The following is a 26,190-nucleotide window of genomic DNA, read 5'->3' as shown; positions in this document are numbered from 1 at the left end:
GAACGAAAGAGCAGGGAAGAGAGAAAGGAGAGGGGAGAGAGTGGGAGAAGATGGGAGGAGAAGGAGAAGGGGAGAGTAGGAGAAAAAGAAGAAGAGTGAGAGAGAAAGAAAAGGATGGATTGGGACAGGAGAGAGAAAGCATGGAGAAGTGAGAAAAGAGCAAGAGTGTCAGAGGGGGAAGAAAAAGAATGGTGAGAGAAGGAGAGAGAGAGAGAAAATAAAAGAGTAGGAGAGAGTGAAAGAGAAAAGGAAAGAGTAGAGGAGAGAAGAGGGAGAAAAGGGAGAGAGACCCAAGGAAGGAGTCGAGGAGAGGAAAGAATGAAAATGTGGAGGAGAGGGAGAAAAGAGGGAGACATGAGGAAAGAGTAGGAGAGGGAGAGAGTGTAGAGGAGAACAGAGAGAGAAAGAGTGGTATGGAGTGGGGGGTGGGGGTTGAGGGGGTGTGGGTTGACTCGTTAACTCCTTCTTTACCGCAGACTCTAACTGTCCGGGCGTTCCCTTGTGGTTTTACGTAACACTTGCTTGTGTTGGGAACTTCTATCATGTCATTTTCTCAAATGAAGGAGTGCCTTTTTGCTGAGTGTTGCTGAGTGTTGTTGACTTTCTGGTCAGCTTAGAGCAACTTTTCCACTTAATTCAGTCCGGGAGGAAAACTGAAAAGTCGGAATAGTAATTCCATATTCATTATTAAAGATATAGTGTCGATTGGAGCCACTGCTGTTTTCCCCACTGGCACTTAAACAACATATGAACTGTATAACAGACTAAACTCTCATGCAGTCCGAGTCTCTAACTAGTGATAAATGAAAAGCTAATTTGAAGTGGGGTAGAAATGCAACTGTATTCTCCTCCCCCTCTTTCTCTTTCTGTCTTTTTCCTCTCTCTCTCTCGCTCTCTCTTGCCCTCCCTCGCCCTCCCTCCCTCCCTCCATGAGGCCCAGAGCAGGCAGAACGCTTTTCTGCTGCACATCCAGACAGACTTGAGCCAGAGCCAGACCTCTTTATACTGCAGCCCTGCACCTAATCTGTTCCAGACCTTTTCAGTCAGAGAGAACCCGAGGCGGGGGGGGGGCTGCTAGCTGAGGTAGGGCCGTAGTGAGGGGGAAGGGTAGAGAGAGGAAAAAAAATAAAGAAAGAAAGGGAGGAACAGAAGAAAAAGGGAGAAGGCCGACAAGCCGAAAGCTCCTGAGAGTTGGTGAGAGGGCGGAGACTTCAGAAAGTAGGCGGGGCCTAGTGTTCCAGACCGAGCCTTCATGTTGTTTTTCACAAACTGTCTGCAAGGGAGCACAAATGGAGAGGTGGCACGGATAAAAGCTGCAAACTGTGTACCGTGAGCATTCTCACCAACTTGAGACGCTCCAGCTGATAAATTGGATAATTTTGATAATTAAAATAATGCAGGCAAATCTGAAACATGGTCAGTATGAACACACACGATAGGACTCAGCTAGATTCTCTGTTAAAGAATCCATAATATATTGCACTCATTTTTCAAAATGTGTTCATGATTCAATCCTTAGGATGTAAACAAAGTCATTCAGAGTGGTTTGATGTGAAATTCACTATTCTAGAGAAACGTACTGAGTCAGATTTGTTCACAGCGATAGGAACCAGAAATGTTTCATGCTTAAAGCTCCCTGACAGAAACGTATCACATGAAGTGGTTGTGAATACACTGTCTGATGCCTGAACATTGTTTTGTGATAGTTTTGAACCTAAAACATAGTTTTCAAAAGCCATTTATGGTGGACAAGTACATGCAGGGTGTTAAAGGGGAAAATAGTCCCCTAAGAAAACATATTTTTTGCAGATTTACCACTGTTTTATCATCAACAATGTATATAAAACTCAGGAGACGTGTAGGTTCGCTTGTCATTCTGGATAGTAAATAAAAAGGCAGTATTTGTGTTGCTTGCATGACTTCTGGTTCCTGTCACTATCAATGTAAAGAAATCAGAGTCAAGTGTCTCTACAACACACTATGTCAGATGAAACCACGCTGACTGACTTTGTTTACATCTACATGATTGAATTATACAGACATTTGGAAAAATTGGTGGAAAAAACTGGTAAATGCGCCAGATATACATGTACAGTCCTTTAGTATTATGTTCCTTGACAACCATAACTCTACTTTGCCTAACAACATCCATTAACTGTGATAAAGTCACTGTACCTGTACAATCACACAGCCTTGTGCAGCCCATGTTTTATTATTGTTATATTAGAAGTTATGTTTAGTCATAATATGTATAAATATAATTGCAGTATGAAATTTAATCCATATTGTGCAGCTCTACCACAATAGAACATGAACACACTTAACGTGAACAGTCCAGCCACCCCTGCTCCGCTGACACAGCCCACCATCCCCTTGTGTTATTGGTCAGGCGCTGTGCTGTGTTTTTTCCGCCTTGGCTATCGGCACACTTCAGCGCAGGAGTTGGCACCTTGTTGGCTGGTGCCGGATGATGTCACTCTCTTATGGAGCTCTCATCTTTTCCAGTGCTCTGCTGTGAGCTCAGCCCGGCTCACAGACACACACAGAGCTCAGCACTAACCTTATTGGGAAAGAGGGAGATAAACATGTTGCTGCCACGTTAAAATCTCGTAGCTTCCTTCAGCTGCTTTTCATTTACTCAGAAATGGCTCTTTACATCGGAATGTTTTATTACAAAATGGACCGAAAGAATAATCTGAAAATTACTTTGTAAATAAATAGGGATGCACAGTAATGTTGGAGTCAAATTAGTATTGGCAGATCAGCATTGGACAGATTTTGATTGGACCGATATTTCCAACCCTAATTACTCCTGAAGAGCAGAATGTTTAGGTGACGCTGAACTACAGTGCTAATGTTTCAGTTCTTTATCAGTTTTACTGCCTTTGTAATAAACGTTATAAACGTTATAAATGGTACATCCCTAGAAATAACTGCTCGTCATTTTGGACATACAGAGTTTTGTTGTAAGAGCGGTGTTATGTGAGCATTTAATATTTGTGCCTATGTGCGTTTATTCACACTAAAATCCCAAAACACTGAACTAAATTTGTTGCGAACTCCAAATCTTTCAGGACTGCACTAGCTTAATGTTTACATGGAATATATATATATATATATATATATATATATATATATATATATAATTGTAGCCATCTTGTTTTCAACCACCTTCAGGCCTATCTGAAGCCTGAAGCTTGTCTGAAACAGCTGGGTGTGATATAGAGGTGTGATGATACATAAATGTCACAATACAGTACGTATCATGTTTTTGTGCCAGGATATGAAGCATTTATTAATGTAGAAGTGAAAAAGATATGCTGACTTTCATTGTGCTTTTTGTAGAGAGAGTCCAGTTTTTTTTGTTCTTCATTTCATTGCGAAACATATTCCGATTTATGTCAGTATGTCTGCTATCACGGACATTTTTATAGCATTTAATCAAATTACATTCAGTTCACAGCTTTTCTCACGAACCCTGAAGAATATTGATATATATTTTGTAACATTGTACATGGTATGATAGAAAGGCCTTTCTGTGTCTCTCTCTGTCTCTCTCTCTCTCTGTTTCTATTCTGGCATCGCAGGTTATCTGACCAGATGCTTTAAAAAGAACAAACGTGTTAAATAGACAGCAAGCAAATATTTACAGAGGCTTCAAAGAGGCCGTACCTGGCCGCACTCCTTCAGAGCCTTTCCGGAAGTTTCTTTCCTAGTCGCAGTCTTACCCGCCTGTGCAGGCAATCTTGGTGGTGTTGGCTAACCTGCCCGCAGGGTGGCGGCCTGATAAGAGCTGCTGTGGCTGCTTCATCATGTTTCACACAAGTGTGAAAAAGACAAAGGGCAGATAGCATTAGCCCTTACCTTATCTATCTGTCTCTCTCTCTCTCTCTCTCTCTCTCTCTCTCTCTCTTTTTCCTGTTCTTTTGCTCTGCCTCACTCTGTTTGTATCGTGTCAGTCTAAATCCTACCCAAAGCTGCCTAGAACCCCCCCCCCCACGACTGGTTTCGCTTTGTATATTCTCTGAATCTTGGCTCTTTTTGAGTTTCTTTTAAAAGCTGTGTCCAGTTAGATCAGGGGTGCCCAAACATTTTGTCTTGAGGTGCCAAAGAGCTTTATTTGTTTTTGGCGGAAGGACATAACTATACACAAAGAAAGAAGGTAGGTAGGTTTCAAATCGAGCTGATAACATTACACTATAAACACAATTTTAACCCACACAACATTTTAACCCTTTATGGCCAGTGCAAAAAGTGGCTACGTCTGCTGGTTTGTTTTTTCTGTTGATGTTGCAGTTTCTCAGTATTGTTACCTGTGTTCAAGAAGAACATGATCTCACAAAGCTGAGAAATTGTAATTTTTGAAAAATCAAACGTGAATAGGAATATGACGCATCAAATCACAGGGCAACCAATAATAAAGAAAGCCCCATGCATGTTTTATACAGTGATAGAAAACACAGAGCGCACAGAAAGCTCTGTTTCTTGGCCGACACATCTGGCAGCACACGTTTAAGAGGGAATTACCATGTTGGTGAGCCGCCTTATTCGATGGGGTTAAAGGAAAATAATAACTTAATAGGATATATATAGCAGACAGATACGCTTATCTCTGCTGGTCGAGTGTATGGGGTTAGGTCAGGGGTCTGCAACACGTGGCTCGGGAGCCGCATCCGGCTCTTTTATTTCCCTGGTGCAGCTCCACAGCAGAATAGTATGATAGAGTATGTTTTTCCTTCTCCTGTAAAGTTAACGTTAAGAGACATTTTACGACACTGTTCTACTTTTGCAAAAAAGTTTCCTGCTGGAGATGCGAGAAAAGCGACTATAGCTGAGCTAAAGCTTAAAGCAGAGCAAAGTAAGTCTGCATTTTTGTTTATATTATATTTTTAGTTTATACTAGTACATCAGCACATACTGAGACATATTTACAGCCAGGATGGTGAAACGTTACTTGAGTAAAATGGACATGAAATGTTGTGGCTCCCAAGGTGGTTAGTTTTTTGTTGAAACTTGACAAAACGACTCATCTTAACATTTGGGTTCCGACCCCTGGGTTAGGTCAATTTTCTGGCGTGCAAAATCAAACGTCCCAAGTTTAACCTCCCCACTTTGGGGAGACCTGAGTTAGACTTATCGGGGGCATCTAGACGTAACTAGGGTACTTTTTTGGTGTTGATGTTTGTGTTTTTTACTTTAAAAAGCGGGTTAGTTGAGTTTTGAATATGCCCTTTTTGTGGTAATGAGGGCGAGACTGAACAGGTTTGAATGTAACAGCTCATTAGCTGTGTTCACTCTTGCTGTGGGAATAGCGAACGCAGTACTGCCAGCGTCAGAGTTCTGCTTCAGTAGACCCATATCTCTGCAAGATAAGGGTATGAAAGGAGACACACACACACACACGCGCACACACACACACACTATCACCCCTGTAAACACACACACACTCTGCTTCTAGCACTCACGTAATTCCCACACACACTAATACAGAGCCTCTGGTAAGAAGGGGGAGGGCTGTTACTGTGCTCTGATCTGATTCCCATGGAGAGCGGAGGACGGAGACTCATTCAGGCCTGAGCAAGTGTAAACATACAGTGATTGAATGGTGATGAGGACGGGCGGCGGTGGGGGGCGCATGACAACGCCAGCACCGTCACTGCTTTGTTTTCATTGGTGGCTCCAGCGCATAAGCACACAAGGATCGTCACCGGTTTGATTACAGTAACACCTCCCGTATTCAGCCCATTTGTTTCTTTCAGTTGTTTGGCCGATCAGCAATATGCATGACCTCATTCACTCGTATGGAAATGTTTACCAGTGTTTACGTCCCACTTTTGGAGAAGTTAAAAGCATTGTTTAGCACCACCTGCGTGCGCCTGATACCGCAGCCACTTTGACTCCAGACGCTCGCAATAAGCATCGAGACCTTTTGTTATTCGGACATGTGCCTTGGCTTTGGTCTGTGAATGTGCGTAGTGCAGTAGAGCGGCAGTTTCTGTAAGAGTAACGATCAGTAGGTCATTATGCCATGGATAGCAGATATTCTGCTGCAGCCGTATTTACCAAAGAGTCATGTTTGGTGTGGGTAGAATCAGATACTCAGGCCTGTATTACAGGCCTTTAAATCAGTAGGAGTCTGAAAGTGTAAATGTGTCGGCACATATGATCATCTTTACTTGTCAAATCAAATCAAGTCACGTTTATTGTCACATCACATTTACACAGGTGCGAAGGTGAGTGAAAATGTTAGCCCCCTTGTAGTTCTTAAATAAAAAAACATATTAACAAAATACAGAAATATACAAAAAAAACATATATAAAGTAGACTCTAAATATACACGTTCATATACACCAGTATTAATAGATAGATAGATAGATAGATAGATAGTATTTACAGATGCATAAATAGAAAGTAAAGATAAGTAATAGAATAAAATAAAATAAAAATATACTAAATACAACAATAAAAATAATGTGCAGTACAAGAATAAGAAGTAAATTGCATAAATACTATGCAGTTGACATTGCAGTGGTGCACGTCCCCTCCAGTGAACGAACAAGTGACTGACTATGTACTGTAAACAATAACCAGTGTTAACAGTGGTGCAATATGACATTTATAGATACATAAACAAAATGACAGTGCAATGTTCAATATTTGTGGACAAATAAACAAAGTGCAGTATAGATAATAAACAAAGTGCAATATAGATAATAAACAAAGTGCAATATAGAATATGTATAAATGTATAATCAAAGTGGCAACCATTACCATTACAATGTACAGTTTTATAACAGTAGTATCAGTTATGATATGTAAAAGCTGTGATAGGCACAGTTGTACACATTTACATATATGCAGTCTGTGAGTCTGAGGAAGATAAATAAGATGCAGTGTACACTGAGTATAGAATATTGATATGTATTCCAGATTATACAAGATATGGATTGAAGATATACAAGATGTCAGTCTATATGTGCAGGTATAGATTTGCTAGATTGAAGTTGCATGTAGGGCTGTAGGGCTTTTTTACTCTGTGAGTTAAAATAGATTCACAGTTACCTTCTCAGTAAATTGCCAATGATTGTAAATTTTTGTGCTGAGCGCCTATTTCAAATGCATTTCTAAGAATCAGAGCCTGACAGAAACAGCCCAGTTCTTCCTGGTTTATCTTTTTTTCTGGCGTTTTTATGAATCTTTGAAATGCTATGTGTGGTTTATTATTGTCCAGTTAGGTCAATGTTCATTGTTTAGCATTAAAAATTGATTTATCATCAAAAAGGAACCACTGTACTTGGATGTATGCATGTCTATGTTGTAGTGATACAAGTAACCAAAACTTGCGTTTGTCTCTGCAGCTCTGAACCAGCAGCGCATTTCCCAGAGTGCTCCAGTGAAACAAGGACCCCCGCTGCCCTCCAGCCCCCAGAACACAGGGGTGATGGGGGGCAACAGTCAGATGAGACTGCAGCAGCTGCAGATGGAGAAGGAGAGACAGAGGCTCAAACACCAGGAGCTGCTCAGGAGACCCCAGGTCCGACACACGCACTTCACAGAACATCAGTCTCATTTATATGCATCTACGTAGTGTATACGACATGACGTTTCAAAGCAAACCACGCCTTTTTGGCCAAAACGATGCAGCCGTGTGAGTATGTTTGCTGCGATGTGCACTGGCTGCTAAACAGGACGTCTAAATCAGTGCTGCTGGAGTTTTTAAACACTGTGTCCACTCACTGTCCACTCTATTACCTTGTCAAGTCCACCTTGTAGGTGTAAAGTCAGAGACGATAGCTCTTCTGCTGCTGCACAGTTTGTGTTGGTCATCCTCTAGTCCTTCATCAGTGGTCACAGGACGCTGCCCACAGGACGCTGTTGGCTGGATATTTTTGGTTGGTGGACTATTCTCAGTCCAGCAGTGACACTGAGGTGTTCAAAAACTCCAGCAGCACTGCTGTGTCTGATCCACTCAGACCAGCGCAACACACACTAACACACCACCACCACGTCAGTGTTACTGCAGTGCTGAGAATGATCCACCACCCAAACAGTACCTGCTCTGTGAGGGTCCATGGGGGTCCTGACCACTGAAGAACAGGGTAAAAGGGGGCTAACAAAGTATGCAGAGAAACAGATGGACTACAGTCTGTAACTGTAGAACTACAAAGTGCACCTATATAGTAAGTGGAGCTGATAAAATGGACAATGAGCACAGAAACAAGGAGGTGGTCATAATGTTATGCCTGATCAGCGTATAATGTAAATTAGAATTTTCTGAGCTTAATTCTAATTTAACCCTAATCTTAACTTCAGTAACCAAATAATTTGCCCGTTTTAAAAAAAGTTGCGACGCTTCTGTTAAGAAAATGTACGGAAACAAACACAAACTTTCATTGTTACACAGTCTTGTGTGCATGTGAGAAAGAGAGAGTGAGTGAGTGTTGAGGGTGGTCGAAAGAGGTCAGGAATCGGAAGAAGAGAAGAGTTTATGGGGGTGGTGAAGCAGACGGGACAGAGGGGGCTCGGAGCCGGGGGGAAGGAGGGGGCACTCCTCTGCTTTGGAATGTAAACAGTGCGTTGACTCGGCTGTGCGAAGCCCCCTGCCACCAAAACTAAACAAACAAAGCTCTTTGGAGGATGATCTTACAGTCTTCAGCTGGAAGTAGACCACTTACCACACTAATGAAGTTAGGCCAGTCAGGCACAGGCGCTAATACCATCAGTGCAGGTTGCAGCACGGATGTCAGTGCTTTGATGAATGAATCACCCAGTGACGTTACAGCAAAAGCAGATTGTTTGTAAAATGACTCACTCTGGGGGGAAACTCTCCCAAAGCCCTGTAGTTGAAATTTATTGCGTTGTCCATTTGGTAGCAAGGACTGTGTGTGTTTTTTACTCATAGGAAGTGTGTAATTAGAAGCCTCCGACCCCGTGCCCTACCCTGCCCTTTAATGACATGCAATAAACCCACACCTTAACCAGAGCTTAGCAGCATGCAGTTAACCACCCAGTTGGGCCGAGGCCATAAAATCACAGAGGATATTTACAGAGAATGACTTTCACAATCTTTCGACAAATGAGAACCAGATCTGTAGCTTGTGACACGTTGCCTGGGGATGGGCATCATAATATCACTCAACACGGTAGAGGAAACGGCTGAAGAAGAACTGCTTGTTTTCTCATGCTCTTCTGTGTCTTTATATCTGCTACGGTAAAACCAGTATTGTTTGTTCTCCGACAAAACAGAAAGTCCTGTTTCGTCCTTTGTCTTTGAAAGAGCGCAGCGTAGTTTTAAGTACAGAACGTGCAGCTCAGGATGACGAATAAGTGCCTGAAAATCAGAAACACAAACCGCCAGCCCTGCCAGTGACTTCACAGGGATTTGCCGACGGCCTAAATACGACAGAGCTCTGAGCACAAAGCTGGCGACGTGAAGGGACACATTGCTTCTATTTGCAGTTTGTGAACTAAAGAAAGGCTGCAGTTTCATTTCGTTTTAAGCTTTGTTTAACCAGAAAATTCACTTTGAGATTAAACATATATACACTTTTCTACTTGTTGCAGTGTTCACCAAGAGTCGTCTCTGAGTTCTGTGAATGAATCCAGCCTCATCGTAGTGACCTTGGTGTGTTTGTGTGTGTAGGAGCTGGCCTTGAGGAACCAGCTGCCCACGAGCATGGAGCAGGATGGAGGCACTCAGAACCCAGTGTCATCTCCAGGCATGGGGCAGGACGCCCGCAGCATGACCACCAACAGCTCTGACCCCTTCCTCAACAGGTGACTGGACAGATTACTTGATTAAACTCTGTTAATCATTGAGTCAGCTTTAACTAGTTGGCAGTCTAAATGATTTTTTACTTATTCAACAAAATTATCATCACACTGCGCGATTACTAATAGAATAATCACAGCCATGTGTATAATTTGGTATTTGGGCCTTTTGTCGCCTCTACGTAGGGTATAAGGAGCCGTTTGAGATTTAGCGTCTGTTTGTGAGGCTTACGAAAAGGGACACACGAGACTGGTTTAATTCTAACACATGGCAGTAATTCATGGTTGAACAGGCTCCCAAGGAACTGAACTATACTTTCATAGTATGATCATTTCAGAGTGTCTGAAAAATTCTGCTGACTCTGAACAGACTCCTTGCTGACCCCTGGTGGACAGACGTCAAATTTCATCTCACAGGCTAGTGCTGCTGACAAAAGTAGGCCCCTGTTTGACTAAGCAGGAGGGCTGCACAGTATCAAAAAAGTATATTGCGATTATACTGTGATGTATAACTGTAATAGGGTAAAGACATAAAGGATCAACATTCATTAGTTTGACCAGATTTATTTAAATATTGTTGGAACATGTGAATCTCACGATTCACCAAAACAACCACAGAAACTCAGCTGGAGCAGGTCGGGATGCTCACAGCGCACATGACAACGTTTATGATTTATTCAGGGGCTCATCGGCATATTATAATCCCAAAAGCCAGTGTTCCCAGACAGATTACCAAACAACACTGTGCAGCCCATTTAGGCAGCATTTTGTCATGTGCGCCATCTAGTGGCCATTAAGGGGAAAACTGCCTGGCCTTTCGTCCTGAGTGAGTGAGTGAGTGAGTGGGGGGTTGTGAACAGGCAGAGCAGCCCGTGAGAACATGTGGTTTCAGCCTTAGACAGACCAGTCCCCCCCCCCTCCTCCCACTCAGGCATTTACAAAGACCCTATTCATCGTGCCACACTCATACACTGCATCTCTCCCACTCTCTTCATTCGTATAAGCCTGCTGTACTTCCCTTCTCACTGTATCCCTGCGCACAGTTCACTCGGCTGGGAAAAGCTCTGTTTATGGATGTCGTTCTCACCAAACTACACAGTTTACAGCACTTTCAGTGTCAGAGCCATCCAAGGCTAAATATCTTCTGTGTCAAATGTCTGATTAATAAGATCACGTTAGGCTATGTTTTCAAAGTGGACCAAAGATAATTGACTGCCAGTTGAATAGTTGGATTTATATGTGTATTTACAGCCCATGTGTCGAACACAAGGCCTGAGGGCCAAGTCAGGCCCGTGACACTGTCCGAATTAATTTTAATTAATCTTATTAGCCAGTTTCATTCTGAGGTGCACTACAGTCCCCAGCATGCACTGCAACATAGCGTGCGTTCTGACCCCCTTCCCCCCAACAATAATCTAAATCTTACAATCTTTTTAACACTAAAAGATATCTGGTGTCCAGTTCAAGCAAATAGGTTCAATAAAAAAATATGTGAATTTTATTTAGAATTATTTTTGAACAAGTATTCAAGGACAAAATGAAATAAAACAACTGGCCCACAGATTTGAGATTTTTTAATATGGCCCTTTTAGTAGTTGAGTTTGACACCCTGATTTACAGCATTGGCCAAAGTTATTGTACCTGAAATGTGATTCTGGTATATTTTAGTCTTCAGTGCAGCTGTAACTAATGGTTTATCTCTTTTTGTCTCAGTGGGACGTATCACTCCAGAGATGAGAGCACAGACAGTGGCCTGAGTATGAGCAGTTACAGTGTCCCCCGCACTCCGGACGACTTCCTCAACAGCGTGGACGAGATGGAGACAAGTACGATGCTTAAAAATCTTCATAGCTAAGATTCCGTATCATTGGTTGGCACAGCATTTTTACATCGGGTGCAGCCTCATCAATTATCATTCATCGATGTTGGATTATCACATTCTTCTCAATTGATATTGTCTATAAGAGCCTGTAATCTAGTACGTTTGTAGTGGACCAACACCACTGTATGTTGGCTGTTTCAGACATAATCGTTGAACATACAGCATACATGGTTAACAGTCTGAACAATACAGAGAGAATCAACACAAACAACTATCAGTTAAGACTATTACAACTTAGTAGGCCAATTCAGCCACTGCTTTCTAGCTAACGCTTGCTTTAGCCTAGAGGTCACCACAAGCAAAGGGGAGTTATTATCAGTTAAAATATTAACTGAATTTTTGTCGTTTTTAATAAAACTTTCATGAAACTAATTCTTAACCAGATTGCGAGGGCATGGGCACCAAAACGTCCAGGTGCACAAACCACTGTGCTGACCACTGATTTACATAGTAACTGCGCTCTCAAAAATAAAGATTCCTAAATGTTTCTTGGTTCGAATGTATGGTATAGAGCCCCTGCCTCATGTAGAGGTAGTTCTGTATGTCGGGTAGAGATCATCACTTATATTCTGTAGTCCATTCACACTTTTAAAGAGTTCTCTACAACTTGCATACAAATGTTCTTCTACAGCACCTCATCTTCAAAGAATCTCTTTGGCACCTTCGTTTTTATGTAATGATAAGCAAAGGTTTGAGCGCCCCATTCAAGTTTAATGATGATCTTCTAAGTGAAAACTAAGTGAACACATCCTCGAAAGAGAACACACTTCTGCACAATTTAATACTGTTTATTTGCTGAATTTAACATATTTGAAAAAAATAAAACATAAAATCTGGCCTGTGCGAACGTTGTGGCACATTTTATATTTTAGTTACATTTTTTTTTCAATATGTTAAATAAAAATAATATTAATTGTGGACTAAAATTAGCAGAAAATGGCATGTTGGATAACCTCACTGGAAAAATTTTTGTTTTAATGGGCCTGTTATGGTTATGAATAACAAAAGTGATCATTTCTTAAAGCCATTTTTCATTGTCTTTTACCCTCAGGCGACTCCCTCGGTCCCGCTTCCATGGCGACACAACCAAGAAGTTTCCCCGACTACCTGGATGCCATCCCGGGCACCGACGTGGACCTGGGCACCCTGGAGGGCGAGAGCATGGCTGTGGAGGGCGAGGAGCTGATGCCCAGTCTGCAGGAAGCCCTCAGCTCCGACATCCTGAACGACATGGAGTCAGTGCTGGCAGCTACCAAGATTGACAAGGAGAGCTTTCTGACCTGGCTATAGAGCGCCAGCAACCAGCGTCACTCCACCGCCTTCTTCACACCGAACTGACTGCTGCCTAGTCCAACCTGTGAAGGATGATGTGTAGAAGCTTCGAGGTTTTTTTGTTTTGTTTTGTTTTGTTTTTTTTTAAAGACATTTTACTCTACTGGACTTTTAATTGCTTTTTTTTCCTTCCACATTCACCATACTTGGCCGAATTGGTTTTAAAAGCAAAGATGTTTTTCTCTTTTTCTTTCTTTCTTCTTTTATCATGTCTGCATCCTCAAGGCTGGCCCATGAACAGACACTTTTTCAGAAGTACCCATATATAGCTCTCATAGCTGTGCTGTATGCCTGTCATTTGTTTGTATGCGTGTCGACACGTGTAGTTTCCCGGAGTGTTGCTTCGAGGGCAATACCGAGCGAGCTGAACCTTCGTCGGCTCCTCCGTGACTGCATGTTCTCATCCACAGCTCGAGCTACAGCATCTTCTCCTCCTGCGGCTTCCTCCCTCCTTCATTTACCACCAAACCAAAAAATGAGCAGGAGGGCTGGTTGCGGCATGTGTGGGTGCGTGATTACGAGACGAAGCCGTGGCTGTGGCAAGGCAATCACCCTGCTTGGCTGTGCCAGCGTATCTAACTATGAAAAAACCTTGTCTAATCAAGTGCCTTCAGTTTTATCTCTTAGTGGAGCAAATGAAAACACTACGTTTGTGTCTTTTCTTCATAAGGCAGTACACTTTATATATTAGAACAACAATCGACCGCACTCTTTTCTATTTACGTTTCATTAATCAGAAAAGATTTAGAAGTTATAAATGTCGGGAATTAGGATTTTCTTTCTGTTTTTTTTTTTTTATAAACCCTAGCCTCTTTGTATGAGTCTTATTTAAGCCTGATTTTATTTTTTCCACTCCTTTTCTTTTTTTTTTGGCTTGGTTATGGCATTGCCTGATAGATCAAACTCACTATAATAACTGATTTCTGTTGGCTCTAATTATGGTCGCCTTCCAGCACATTTCTAATGTCTATTATAATATATAATGGCAGATGGAGCTGATCATTGCTATATTACACAGTAATCAGCGGAGGTGATCTCCCTAGATTGAAACGTGTTCGTATACCAATATCTAGATTTTTGTTATATCATTATTGATATCATTTTTTTTTTGCATATGTAGTGACAGTATCTTTAACTCTCAGCCAAAAGCAAGGAACAAGACACAAAAGGAGATTTTGATCAATACTGTGTGACGAAAGTGCCTCCGATACAGAGGAAGAGTTTGGGCATGAAGCGATGGTTCTGCTATGTTTCAGCTGGATAAATAAGCACGTCACGAGGGTTAGCGGTGTAGAGTAGCGGTTAGCTGGTACCTGATTGTGGTCAAATGGATTATGAATGATAGAGATAGATGCTGTAATGGAAACAATCAGTTATGATTTCTGTCAGGATATTTTTTTTTTTCCTTTTTTTTATTTTGACAAGGCTTCCAAAGAGTGTTTTGTAATTCTTTTTCTCTTAAAAAAAAAAAAAAAGGCAACAAAAAATAATTTATCGTAACTTTTTAGTGTACACATACGGCATAAGCTAATGAGAAAAGGTCCAGCTGACGCTCCGTCAGCGGATGTTTGATGAAAGAGTTTGTCACAGCATCCCGTGCAAGTTCAGTACTAGACACTTGTTGAACACGTTACCTAGAACAACCTATTTGTCAAGCGTTTACATTGCAGAGCGAGAGAACACTACAGGGACTTTTCGGTGACAAAAGTTGTTGCAAATGCTTTATACAGTAACACGACGTGTATTTTCAGATGTTTACAAGGTTCTTATCCCTACACTACGCTATGCTATCTCAAAGACCCCACACTCTAAATGTGTTATGTAGGTAATGTGTTATACACATACACTTTCAGCTGCATTTTTCACTTCCCCAGTCCATGTGAACAACTAAATTAGTGATCAAACTGGCTGACTACGCCACTGAGAGCTTGTGAAAAACACCGGAGTAGTATGTTTAGAGTAGACTTTATTTTTGCAGACGTATAGTATTGATGGAGGACACTCGGGGGGGTAAAACAGTGTTGGAGAAAGCAATGCAACGAAGAGTAATTTTATAAATTGTTGGTACAGTGCTGGTATTGCACGTTTTAAAAGAACATTGCGCAAAATGTGTATGTCACTTAAACATGATTTTATGCGTAGTTAGTGTGCGACTCTCAGAATATATAATAACTTTACTGTTTTGTAGTGGTAGTACTAATCACTCAAGTTAAAGGATTGGTATTTAGATATGTCTAAATGCACAGAGAATGAATTTATATCCATTTATTATGATCTTTTAATAGATGTATGTGCATGTATCTTAGAACCTTAAGTTCTGTTACATTCTATCTCTTTGCATAATACTTTAAAATGGGCCTGTAATAAAGTATATACTTTGTTGTACTGGTTCTTGGTTGCTTATTTGTGCAGCTGAGCAAAGCATCCCAGAATGTCAAGGACAAAAAAAAAAACAGAGTAGTTTGATGTGAGATGGTTAATTCCTTTATAGTGGTGGTGACAACAGAAATACAGCCATTTAATTACTATCCAAACATATATATATATATATATAGCTGATGCTGGTGGTAAATCCTTGTTTGGGGACTGTTTAGCCTTACGCTACCCTGCGAGAACTTATCCACCATGAATTTATTTAAAAAATATATGCTTTACACCAAAACTTAATCTCAAAACAATCTCAAAAACAACATCTCAGGCACCAGGCAGTGTATTCATAAGCATTTCATATAGCATATTTCACTAGCTGTAAGGTAGCTGAACTCTTCAGACGTCTGGTTCCTATCACCTCCACTGTGAACCATCCTCACTCTGTAAGTTTCTCCAGGATGGCGCATTTAGCATCAAATGACTATTTACACCTTAACCATTTACTTCTGCAGAAATCTTGAAAACTTGGGTGAAATTCCACTTTAATGTGTCTGCTAGAGATAAATCTGCTCATATACGGCAGTGTTCTGGGCCCCACAGATGGTCCTCTGTCCTCATCTTTAAGTTGGATTGGAGCAAAAATTACCATATGGGGACCCTGAGACCAGTTTGAGGACTGCTGGAACAAGTTACAAGTCATTTTTATCTTTACGAGCTTAATTTTATCAGACTTTAATATTCTGTGTAAATTGTGATACTATAAGAATTGATTTCCAGTATAGTGCAAAGCAAGCATTAAGCATATTTACTTTATTAAAAAAAATATATATCAAAACTATACTCTGCATTGTATTATTGCAATGAATCAAAAAAGGTACTGATATGATATCAAGTATTCCAGGCCACAGTCAGCAGAAAAGGCTGGATCAGACATCAGGACAAAAAGAATGAATGTGATCCAATTCTGTAAGGAATCTATCCTTAAAAAGCGCTTATGCTTCTCTAATTAGTTTAAACCAAAAGCAGGTTTTCAGGCAACTGGAACAAAATCCTGGGGTTTTTACTGTCTGGACCTGGATTACCTGAACCTGGACTTCTTCCTGAGGAGTAGAGGAGCGATGGAGTCGTTTCAACGAGATACCCAACTTTTAGATGAGAATCTCAAGTGTTTCAATTAAAAACGGCTGATTTTAAAGCTTAGCAGTTTTGAATGAAACATCAGTTTCAACATCAGTATCGATATTGGTATTGATATGATTATTGATACTGTACCATCTATACTTTGCACATAAACTTTTGCATCAAAATATTTCAAAACCCTAAGAAACTGAAACCTGGGGTCTGTCTCATGGAGCAAGTTCAACTTAAACAGGGTTCTTTCACTACTCAGTAGCAGTAATGCCAACCAATCAGCACTCAGAATCAGTAGTGCTAACCAATCAGCACTCAGTATCAGTAATGCCAACCAATCAGCACTCAGAATCAGTAGTGCTAACCAGTCAGCACTCAGAATCAGTGGTGCTAATCAATCAGCACTCAGAATCAGTGATGCTGACCAGTCAGCACTCAGAATCAGTGGTGCTAATCAATCAGCACTCAGAATCAGTGATGCTGACCAATCAGCACTCAGAATCAGTGGTGCTAATCAATCAGCACTCAGAATCAGTGATGCTGACCAATCAGCACTCAGTAGCAGTAACGCTAGTGTCCTATGGCCCAAAACCCATTTACCATGAACAAAAATTCTGTTTTCTTTCTTTTTGTAATGGACTGCATGTTTCTACTTTCCAAAATTAACAGAATGTCCAGCACACATAGTTAAAAATACGTTTCCTTTTTAGATTTTTACCCATTTAGTTCCTATAAAGACTTTTGAAGACTCCATTCACACATATTCACTGAGGACTCGCTCACTGGCGCCCTCTAGCGTTTTGCAGTCATAGTAAGTCTTGAACCGGCTGTGGTGCAGTGTAAGTTTCCATGGTGATGTAGCCCAATAAAAAGTGATCTACCGTCCTGACAGAATATCCAGGGTTAGATCAAACGGTAAGACTTTACTGTAGGGTTCTGTTCATAAGGCTACACGACACCTACATAAGCTTATCATGACAATTGACATAACCCTACATAAATGTTTATAAACGCTTATTCCAAAAGGCGTAATTCGCTATAAAGGTTACATTAGCCAGTTTTGATCAAAGTTAGCTAAAGAAGTCTTTATGACAGATGCTGCCTGCTGGAATAAGCAATTATAAACAGTTACATAGGGTTATGTCAGTTGTCATGACAAGCTTATGTAGGTGTCATGTAGTCTTATGAACAGCATCTTACAGTAAAGCGTTACCGATCGAACTAACCTTAAATACAGATGGTTAAGCCAAAATTCCTGCTTCCTGAGACAGACCCCGGGAATGGTTTACTGAAGGGCTGACCAGCATGGGTCTATTCATGCTCCGCCCACAAATGCATAATTTTACAGCATTTGTTGCCAAATTGAACAAGCTCTACAGATCTCAACATTCAGCCTAACAGCTGGATTTAGGTTGGAGTTCACGGGGCCATATTAACAGGAAATTCTTAAGTGTGAGATCATATCTGTTTTGTTGTCATGGCAACTTCAGTTAAGACTGAATTTAGGACAGAAGCCATTACAGTACAACAGTTCTTAAGTCTATAATCTTATTTCCAAGTAAGAAACATCCTAAGTTGCCAAAATATCCTAAATATGTTATTAACTTTAAGATAAACCCCAGAGCGTCTTAACTTCCGTTTAACCGTCTGTTTCTATTGTTTTATGCAGTGTCAGGCAGCCCAGTTCACTATAACCAGCATAATGACGCTACATTTATCTACACTGAAAACGCTGCTTTGACTTATGAGGGTTTTTTTTAAACAGCATTTTTAAAACTCAGACGCCACCATCTCCACTGTCCCCTCTTTTTACCTTTGTGTGTTAATGTTTGATTAAAAACTCGTCTGATAAAATATTACAGTGATGGTGATGAATAATGAAGAGACCGAGCTGAACGTGTGTCTGTTTATTAGGAGGAATAACGCTCAGCTAAAGCGTTTGGGAAATGGAGACTGAAACTGAGAGCGGCAACTCTGATAAACAGCACGAAGTGCTGACACAACGTTCTTAACTTTCAGTTTATCACACTTTAGTTTTATTTGACCCTTTTTGTACATCAGTTATGGTAGATAACGTTAACATTAGCTGTCTGGCTGACTAACTTGATTATGTGTTTTTACGTTTCAGCTGTTGGTATGGTCAGTTGCTAGGTAACAGACGCGACAGCTGACTGTCGACTTCAATCGATTAAGTTAAGATTTCCTGACTTGAGGTAAGAAAAGATGCTGTAAGATTCTTAAATTAAGATCAGATTTGCTTCTGTAATACGAATTTTCGAAATATCTTATCTTGACCTGTCAGATCTGAAGTTAAGACAAAAAGATAGGAAGTTTCTGTAATACGGCCCCAGATTTGAGTTTCCAATTTAAAATGCGACGCAAATGTTGTAGCTAAAGTAGCTGATTAGAAACAACAATGAATTTGCCATCATGCTAACCTTAGTTCAATTATACAACAAAAAACTACACCAGGGGCCGTAATAAAGACACCTCCTTTGTCTTATCTTTTTGTCTTAACTTAAGATCTGACAGGTCAAGATAAGATTTTTCACAAATTTGTATTACAGAAGCAAATCTGATCTTAATTCCGGAATCTTATCTTACAGAATCTTATCTCAAGTGAGGAAATCTTAACTTACTCGATCGAAGTCGACAATCAACTGTCATGTCTGTTACCTAGCAACTGACCACACGCGCACAGCTGAAATGTAAACACATAATCAAAGTAATCAAGCTAGTTTGCCAGACTGCTAACATTAACATTAACATTAACAATGAAGCACAAAAAAGAAAGTTAAGAACGTTGTGTCAGCGCTTCGTGCTGTTTATCAGAGCATCGCCGCTTTGCAGTTTCAGTTTCATTTCCCAAAAGCTTTAGCCGAGCGCGCTAACGTTATTCCTCCTAGTGAAACAGACACACGTTCAGCTCGGTCTCCTCATTATTCACCACCATCACTGTAATATCTTACTTATCAGACGAGTTTTCTCAACATTCACACATGAAGGTAATAAGTCGGGGTGGTGGAGATCGAGTCTGCAGCGTCTGGAGTTTTAAAACACAAAACCCTCACAAGTCAAAGCAGTTTTCAGCGTACATAGATGTAGCGTCATTATGCCAGTTATAGTGAACTGTGCTGCCTGACACTGCATAAAACAACAGAAACAGACAGTTAAAACAGAAGTTAAGACACTTCTGGGGTTTATCTTAAAGTTAAGGCAGAATTTAGGAGATTCTGTCTAGTTAGGATGTTTCTGTAATGCGGTTTTCTTATCTTGAATTAGGATAAGATTATGAACTTAAGAACTGCTGTTCTGTAATAGTTTCTGTCCTAAATTCAGTCCTAAGTGAAGTTGTCATGGTGACTAAGCCTAAGGTTTCTGTAATACGGCACCGTATCTGTGAAAATAAATGTCGTTTGTAGTTAATGGGGCACTTCAACATTGTGTTTTGTTGGGCGCTGCAGTTTCTTAATAGACTGAATGAAATGGAGCATTTCAGGCCAGACAGCTAAACAGCACACTATCAGTAATAAACCACACTGATCTGTGATTCCCCCGGCTATTGCACAATCACATACAGAAAGGTCAATGAGGCCTAAAGTCCAGAAGAACCCAAACAAAGCTTTTCTGTAAAAGCTATTAATTAGTACCAGACTCTGGAACATATCCTGTAGCACAACAATACGACCTCAGAGTTCTTTCCCACAATAAACACGCTTTCAAAACAGCAGCCAAGCTCTCCAACAGTTCCACTGTTATATGATGGCATCATGTTCTCCACTGAAAGAGAAAACAATATCATGAATATAATGTAAAAACTGACAGATCTGCAGCTGCACAGCTAAACAGCTTTTTTTCTGTTACTTTGTCCATGTTTATAAATGTGTCGCAATGTCAGAAACTACATAAGCACGTCTGTTTGAGATGATCGTTTTAAAGGGGAATTCCACCGATTTTTCACAATTTTCTGTAGAATTTAATCGTTAAGATGTAAACATAGTCATTCAGAGTGGTTTGGTGTGAAATGCTGGTTCTAGAGAAACTTACCAAGTCAGAGTTGTTCACAGTGGTGGTGATAGGAACCAGACGTCTGTAGAGTTTAATGCCTCTAAAAGCTCATTCTTAGAAAGTTATTACTTGAAATCATTATGAATGATTTGCCTGATCGTTTCGAGAGGTTTTACTCTAAAATGTATTTTTTTTACAGTCAGGGTGTTGTGAGGCTAAATAGTCCACAAAGAAGAATTTTTTTCAGGTTTATCACTGTTTTACCATCATCAACATTACATATTAAACTCAGAAGACTCGTGTAGGTTCACTGGTGGTTTTGGATAGTAAATAAAATGACTACATTTGTGTTGCAGACAGTGCGACCCCTGGTTCCTATCAGCACCACTGTAAAGAAATCTGAGTCTGTAAGTTTCTCTACAGTGAACCATTCACAACAAAACACTCTGAATGACTTTGTTTAATCCCAAAGACTGAATTATCCAGAAATTGTGAAAAGTGGAATTCCCCATTTTGTCAAACCAACAGGACTAACAGTACTTACAGTGCTCTGTAGCTCACTGTCCGGTGAGAACAGGCCAGTCTGTAGGCCAGAGAGATGGCCAGTGTTAAAACAAGGGCCAATATCATACCACCCACAAAACTACCCGCATGGAAGTGGTGGCCCGTGGGGTTGTGGGCTGGGCTGCTCGGTGAAACACCTGCATATATGAATGAATAAATGAATGAATGAATGAACAAACAAACAAACAAACAGCACAGGGCCTGAAACTGAAAGGTGTAAATAAATCAGGGCTATTTGAAAACACCTATACATGTAGTCGGGATGGAACTGCTGTTAATGATCACAATAAAATAGTGATAATCATCTTGGATCACTTTAATAATTCCAATAATTATGTATGATTACCATCACAGTACAAGTAGTCTACAGCTAATATCTCCTACAGTTTACATCTCAACAGGAGACAGCAGTAGTGCTAAGGATCATTTATTTAATGAAGGAGGGATGGAGGGGAAGGAGGGAGGGATGGAAGGAAGGAAGGAAGGAAGGACGGGAGGGATGGAAGGATGGGAAGGATGGAAGGAAGGGAGGGACGGAAGGAAGAATGAAGGAAGAAATAAAGGGAGGGACAGAAAGAAGAAACGGAAGGAAGGACGGGAGGGATGGATGGAAGGGAGGGACAGCAGGAAGAAATAAAGGAAGGAAGGGACGGAAAGGAAGGAAGAGACAGAAGAAAGGAATGAAGGGAGGGACGGAAGAAAGGAAGGAAGGGAGGGAGGGATGGAAGGAAGAGAGGGACGGAAGGAAGGAAGGGAGGGATGGAAGAAATACAGGAAGGGAGGGACGGAAGAAAAGAAAGGAAGGAAGGGACAGAAGTGAGGGAGGGACGGAAGGAAGGAAGATAGAAAGAAAGAGGTTTATCAACACGCTACCTGTAGTGAAATGATCCCAGTGTGTTTTAGTGACGTAAACATTTTCAATACATTTTTATTGACATTGTTTGAAAACTGTGATGATTCTGGTCACTAATATGACCAGACGGTTTCAGATCGTTTCCTACATACGTGGCATGAATGTGAATGAAAACTCCTTCATACCTGTCGTAGGAACTAGAGGATGGGTTTTGGTGGACGCTGGTCCAGCAGTCGTCACGCGTCCAGTGTTTGTTATTAATTCTGATGAATGAGAATGATTGACCACAGCTGTGATGGTCACTGGCTTCTCTTCAGCAGTGAAATGCGCTGCTGCTGTGCTGTTTACATCCGTCCTGTTATTATTCAACTGCTGAGAAGCTGACAAATCTAGAAGGACAGAAAATGACAGGTCAGTGGTTTATCCATTAGCCCATTAAAGTCCATATGTAAAATGAAAATTTCCTTTAGTCTGAGTTTTTGAGCTCATCTGATGAAAAAGAATTTTCTTGAATCTTTACCCTTATTAAAAAAAATAGGTTTGGGCATTCCACGTGTGGTTGATTTTCTACGTGAAACTAAGTGACCACATCCTCCACAGTAAACACACTTCTGCATATCAATGCTGTCAGGAAAAAACTTTGTATCTCCAAAATGGTAACTTTACAGGAGAAGAAAAAACATACTTTACTTTCAATGTAAGTCAATGGAACCAGAAATTTTTTTCCAAGTAATTTTGGGCCGTTTCTATTGGTCCCTTCATGAAATTTACATGCAATGTAAAGAGCGACAGGCATTTTCAAATTATGTCAAAAACTGAAAAACGACAGAAATGGAGATAGGAGGTTTTCCTCCGACAGCAGCGATATTTTAATGCACAATTACCATTTATTTCCTGATTTTATTCCAAGATGTTAAACTCAGCAAATAAATAGAAACTGTGCAGTAAAACTAGCAGTAATTTGCCATGTTTAAGTGTGTTCTCTGCAGATGATGTGTTTTCACTTGGAAAATCAACAAAACATGGAATATAACCAGGGGTGTTCAAACGTCTGCGTATGGCTGAATGTATACACATGTACACAGAAATAATTATATATCATATATTATATTTAAATTGCAGATAACATTATTATTTAAAGAAATGTGATTTTAACTCAATATTTTTTTTTTGTTTAAAAGAAGGTCCTACCAGTCCTACTAATGAGTTTTTAATCACTTATCATTACAAATTCAGTTATTTAGTCACATTAAAAAAAAGATATGATAACTAATCTTATATTTAAGCAAAAATCATAGAGGTGCTGTTAGACATTCATCCAAACTATAACTAAAGAACATTTCATCATTTCAGACCAATCAAGTCCACCTTAAGTCAACTTTCTATTCGACAGCTTCTTTTTCAAATTTTGACGGTCCACCTTAAAGCCCACCTTACGTCAGCTAATTATTCACCGGCTTTATAAAGTCCACCTTAATTCAGTTTTTTTTTAAATTTTGATGGTCCACCTTAAAGCCCACCTTAATTCAGCTTCTTATTCAAATTTTGACGGTCCACCATGAAGTCCACCTTAATTCAGCTTCTTTTTCAGATTTTGATGGTCCACCTTAAAGCCCACCTTATGTCAGCTAATTATTCACCAGCTTTATAAAGTCCACCTTAATTCAGTTTCTTTTTCAAATTTTGATGGTCCACCAGGAAGTCCACCTTAATTGAGCTTCCTAACCTTCAGCTTCTTTTTCAAATTTTGACGGTCCACCTTAAGCCAACTTCTTTTTCACCAGCTTTGGGAAAGTCCACCTTAAGTCAGCTTCCTATTCACCAGCTTCTTGTTCAGATTTTGGCGTTCCACCTTAAATGGTGCAGCAGCTACATCCTCGGGCCTCCTGTGACCGCTGCACCATTTAAGGTGGAACGGAAAATTCGAACAAGAATCTGGCGAATAGGAAGCTGACTTAAGCTGGACTTTGTAAAGCTGGCGAATAATTACCTGACTTAAGGTGGACTTTAAGGTGGAACGGCAAAATTCGAACAACTTAGGCCTCGTACACTGTTTTACACTCCGGTTGATTTTGGTCGCCGCTTCACTTTTACTGCAGTCACGCTCGGTAATCGAGGCTGTTCCTGGTTCTCTGATCACCTCGACACAGACGGCGCGTGAAGCTCAGCTCGTTCAGAGAAAACAGTTCGGCACAGAAAAGCTCCGCCACAAAAAAGGACACTTTTCATTAAAGTGCCGGAGAAGATAAGAGACTTTGGTCCTACCCCACATCTGGAAGAAAACGAGGCAGAAGCGGAGGATTAAATGTGCCTCCATTCTCACCACGGGCCGATGACGTTTACAGAAAAGGAAGGAAAAGAAGAGAGAAGTGAAGAAAGAAAAAACCCCGCTGCTGTGAGACGCTGCTCTCATCTACTCTCCTGACCCCACAGTCAGTCCTGTCTGCAGCCGAGGCCACAGGCCGGCCGATTATATCAGTAATCGACGAATCTACCGATTATTTTGACGATTAATTTTGACTGAACAAAAGGCAACCATGCAGAGTCTTTCAAAAGCATCCCCAGTTACTCTCCAAACTACAACGGCTTTAAAGGGCAATTCCACCAACTTTTCTAAATTTCTGCATAATTGACTTTGTTTTGCATCTGTATTTGAATCGCTTTTGAACGTGGCATTGAGCAGGTCTGGCAGTGATCATGCCTGGGTGTAGCTACTGAAACTGAACCCAATAGTCAATTCAATTTGGTTAACTTGCTGATTTAGTAGCTAAAGGGGTTATTACTTTTTCACTTGGGGCCAGGTACGTCTGAACAGCATTTTTTCCTTCAATAAATGAATCCAACATTTAAAAACAGTATTTTGTGTGTACTTATGTTATCTTAGTCTAATATTAAAAGTAGTCAGATGATCTGAAACATTCAAGTGTGACAAATATGCAAAAATAGAAGAAATTGAAAAGGGGCAAATACTTTTTCACAGCACCGTACTCTCTTAACTACAACAGCTTTAAGATGTAAACAAAGTCATTCAGAGTGGTTTGTTTTCAAAATCTAGAGAAACTTGACTCAGATTTCTTTACAGTGGTGGTGATGGGAACCAGGGGTCACCATGACTACAACACGAACCACCAGTGAACCAACATGTCTATTGAGTTTGATATGTAATGTTGATGGTAAAACAGCGGTAAATCTTAAAATAAAAGAAAAAGAAAAATTAAATTTTCTTTGACGACTATTTTGCCTTTAACACCCTCCAAGCATCTCTCTGCAATGAACACAATTTGAAAGTTGTTTTCAACCAAAACCTTGTTTCAAAATGAACATAAGACGCTGTCTCAGCCTTCAGCTAAAGCATTTATAACTTGATTTGTTTGGCAACCTTCTGTGAGGGAGCTTTTAGAGATGGTTTCTCTAGAACAGAGCATTTCACACCAAACCACTCTGAATGACTTTGTTTACATCTTAAGCCTTCAATCATACAGAAATTTTGAAGTGCCTCTTTATAAAGACTTCATTAAAAAACAAAAAATACATACTTACCAGCTGTGTGTCAGGTATTTCTCAGTGGACGTCCAAAAAAATTCTACAAATCATGAAAAAACTGAAATACTGATCTTCGTTACTAAAACTCAGAGCAGGCTGATTTACGAGAAGCTCGGCTTTATATATCTTTGGCTTCGTATACCAAACCTGAAGCACGAAACCTGGGTGTGATCTTAGACTCAGTCACTAAAGTAGCTCAGTTGAGAAATATCGCTGAAGTTCGGCCTTTTCTCTCTCAGAGCGACGCAGAGAAACTTGTTCATGCATTTGTTACAAGCAGAGTCGATCACTGTAATGATCTTCTTACTGGACTTCCTAAGAAAACAATACATCCTTAATAACTCGTACGAAAAGCATCAGCATCCTAACAAAGACAAAACAGAGAGATCAGATCATTCCCGCTTTAAAAGACTGGGCTATCTGTATTGTTCAGGATAGGTTTTAAAGTTCTGCTACTAGTTTTTAAGGCTCTAAATGACCTTAAAGCACCACTTACATCACAGAGTGTCTGTCTGTTTATGTTCCAGCACGTGATCTTAGATCTGCAGATACTGACCTTCTGAAAACACCTTCTGTAAAATACAGAAAACGTAGAGACTCTTTCAGTTATTCTGCTTCTAAACTGTGGAACTCAATTCACCTTTTATTAGACAGTCAAGCTCAGAGCTCATTTTTAAGAAACAATGAAAAATGCATCTCTTTAACGCAACGTTCAATTAAAACTCTGCGTCTTTC

At 40.4% G+C, this 26,190-nt stretch overlaps 2 protein-coding genes across 2 annotated transcripts in view; one reads left to right on the top strand and one right to left on the bottom strand.

The window, feature by feature from the left end:
* The window catches only part of yap1 (Yes1 associated transcriptional regulator), a 46,201-nt gene extending 30,830 nt beyond the window's left edge, over window positions 1-15,371 (top strand). Inside the window, exons 5-8 of the mRNA XM_036584865.1 lie at window positions 7,360-7,535; window positions 9,645-9,778; window positions 11,486-11,598; window positions 12,706-15,371. Coding sequence (XP_036440758.1) covers window positions 7,360-7,535; window positions 9,645-9,778; window positions 11,486-11,598; window positions 12,706-12,944 — 662 coding nt within the window. The 3' untranslated portion in view covers window positions 12,945-15,371. The remainder of the gene's footprint in view (window positions 1-7,359; window positions 7,536-9,644; window positions 9,779-11,485; window positions 11,599-12,705) is intronic.
* A 4,275-nt stretch (window positions 15,372-19,646) lies between these two features.
* On the bottom strand, window positions 19,647-24,481 carry tmem123 (transmembrane protein 123). Its single transcript, XM_036585186.1, has 4 exons — window positions 24,178-24,481; window positions 22,098-22,301; window positions 21,040-21,196; window positions 19,647-20,267 (listed from the first exon to the last, which is right to left on the bottom strand). Exons 1-4 carry the CDS (start codon window positions 24,323-24,325, stop codon window positions 20,243-20,245), a joined length of 534 nt encoding a protein of 177 aa, XP_036441079.1. The 5' UTR covers window positions 24,326-24,481; the 3' UTR covers window positions 19,647-20,242.
* Window positions 24,482-26,190: the final 1,709 nt, after the last annotated feature.

The sequence above is a fragment of the Colossoma macropomum genome, unplaced genomic scaffold, assembly GCF_904425465.1.
Source record: "Colossoma macropomum unplaced genomic scaffold, Colossoma_macropomum, whole genome shotgun sequence".
Classification (NCBI taxonomy): Eukaryota; Metazoa; Chordata; class Actinopteri; order Characiformes; family Serrasalmidae; genus Colossoma; species Colossoma macropomum.
Note: the sequence above shows the minus strand (reverse complement) of the source record. Positions and strands in the feature narration are given on the sequence as shown.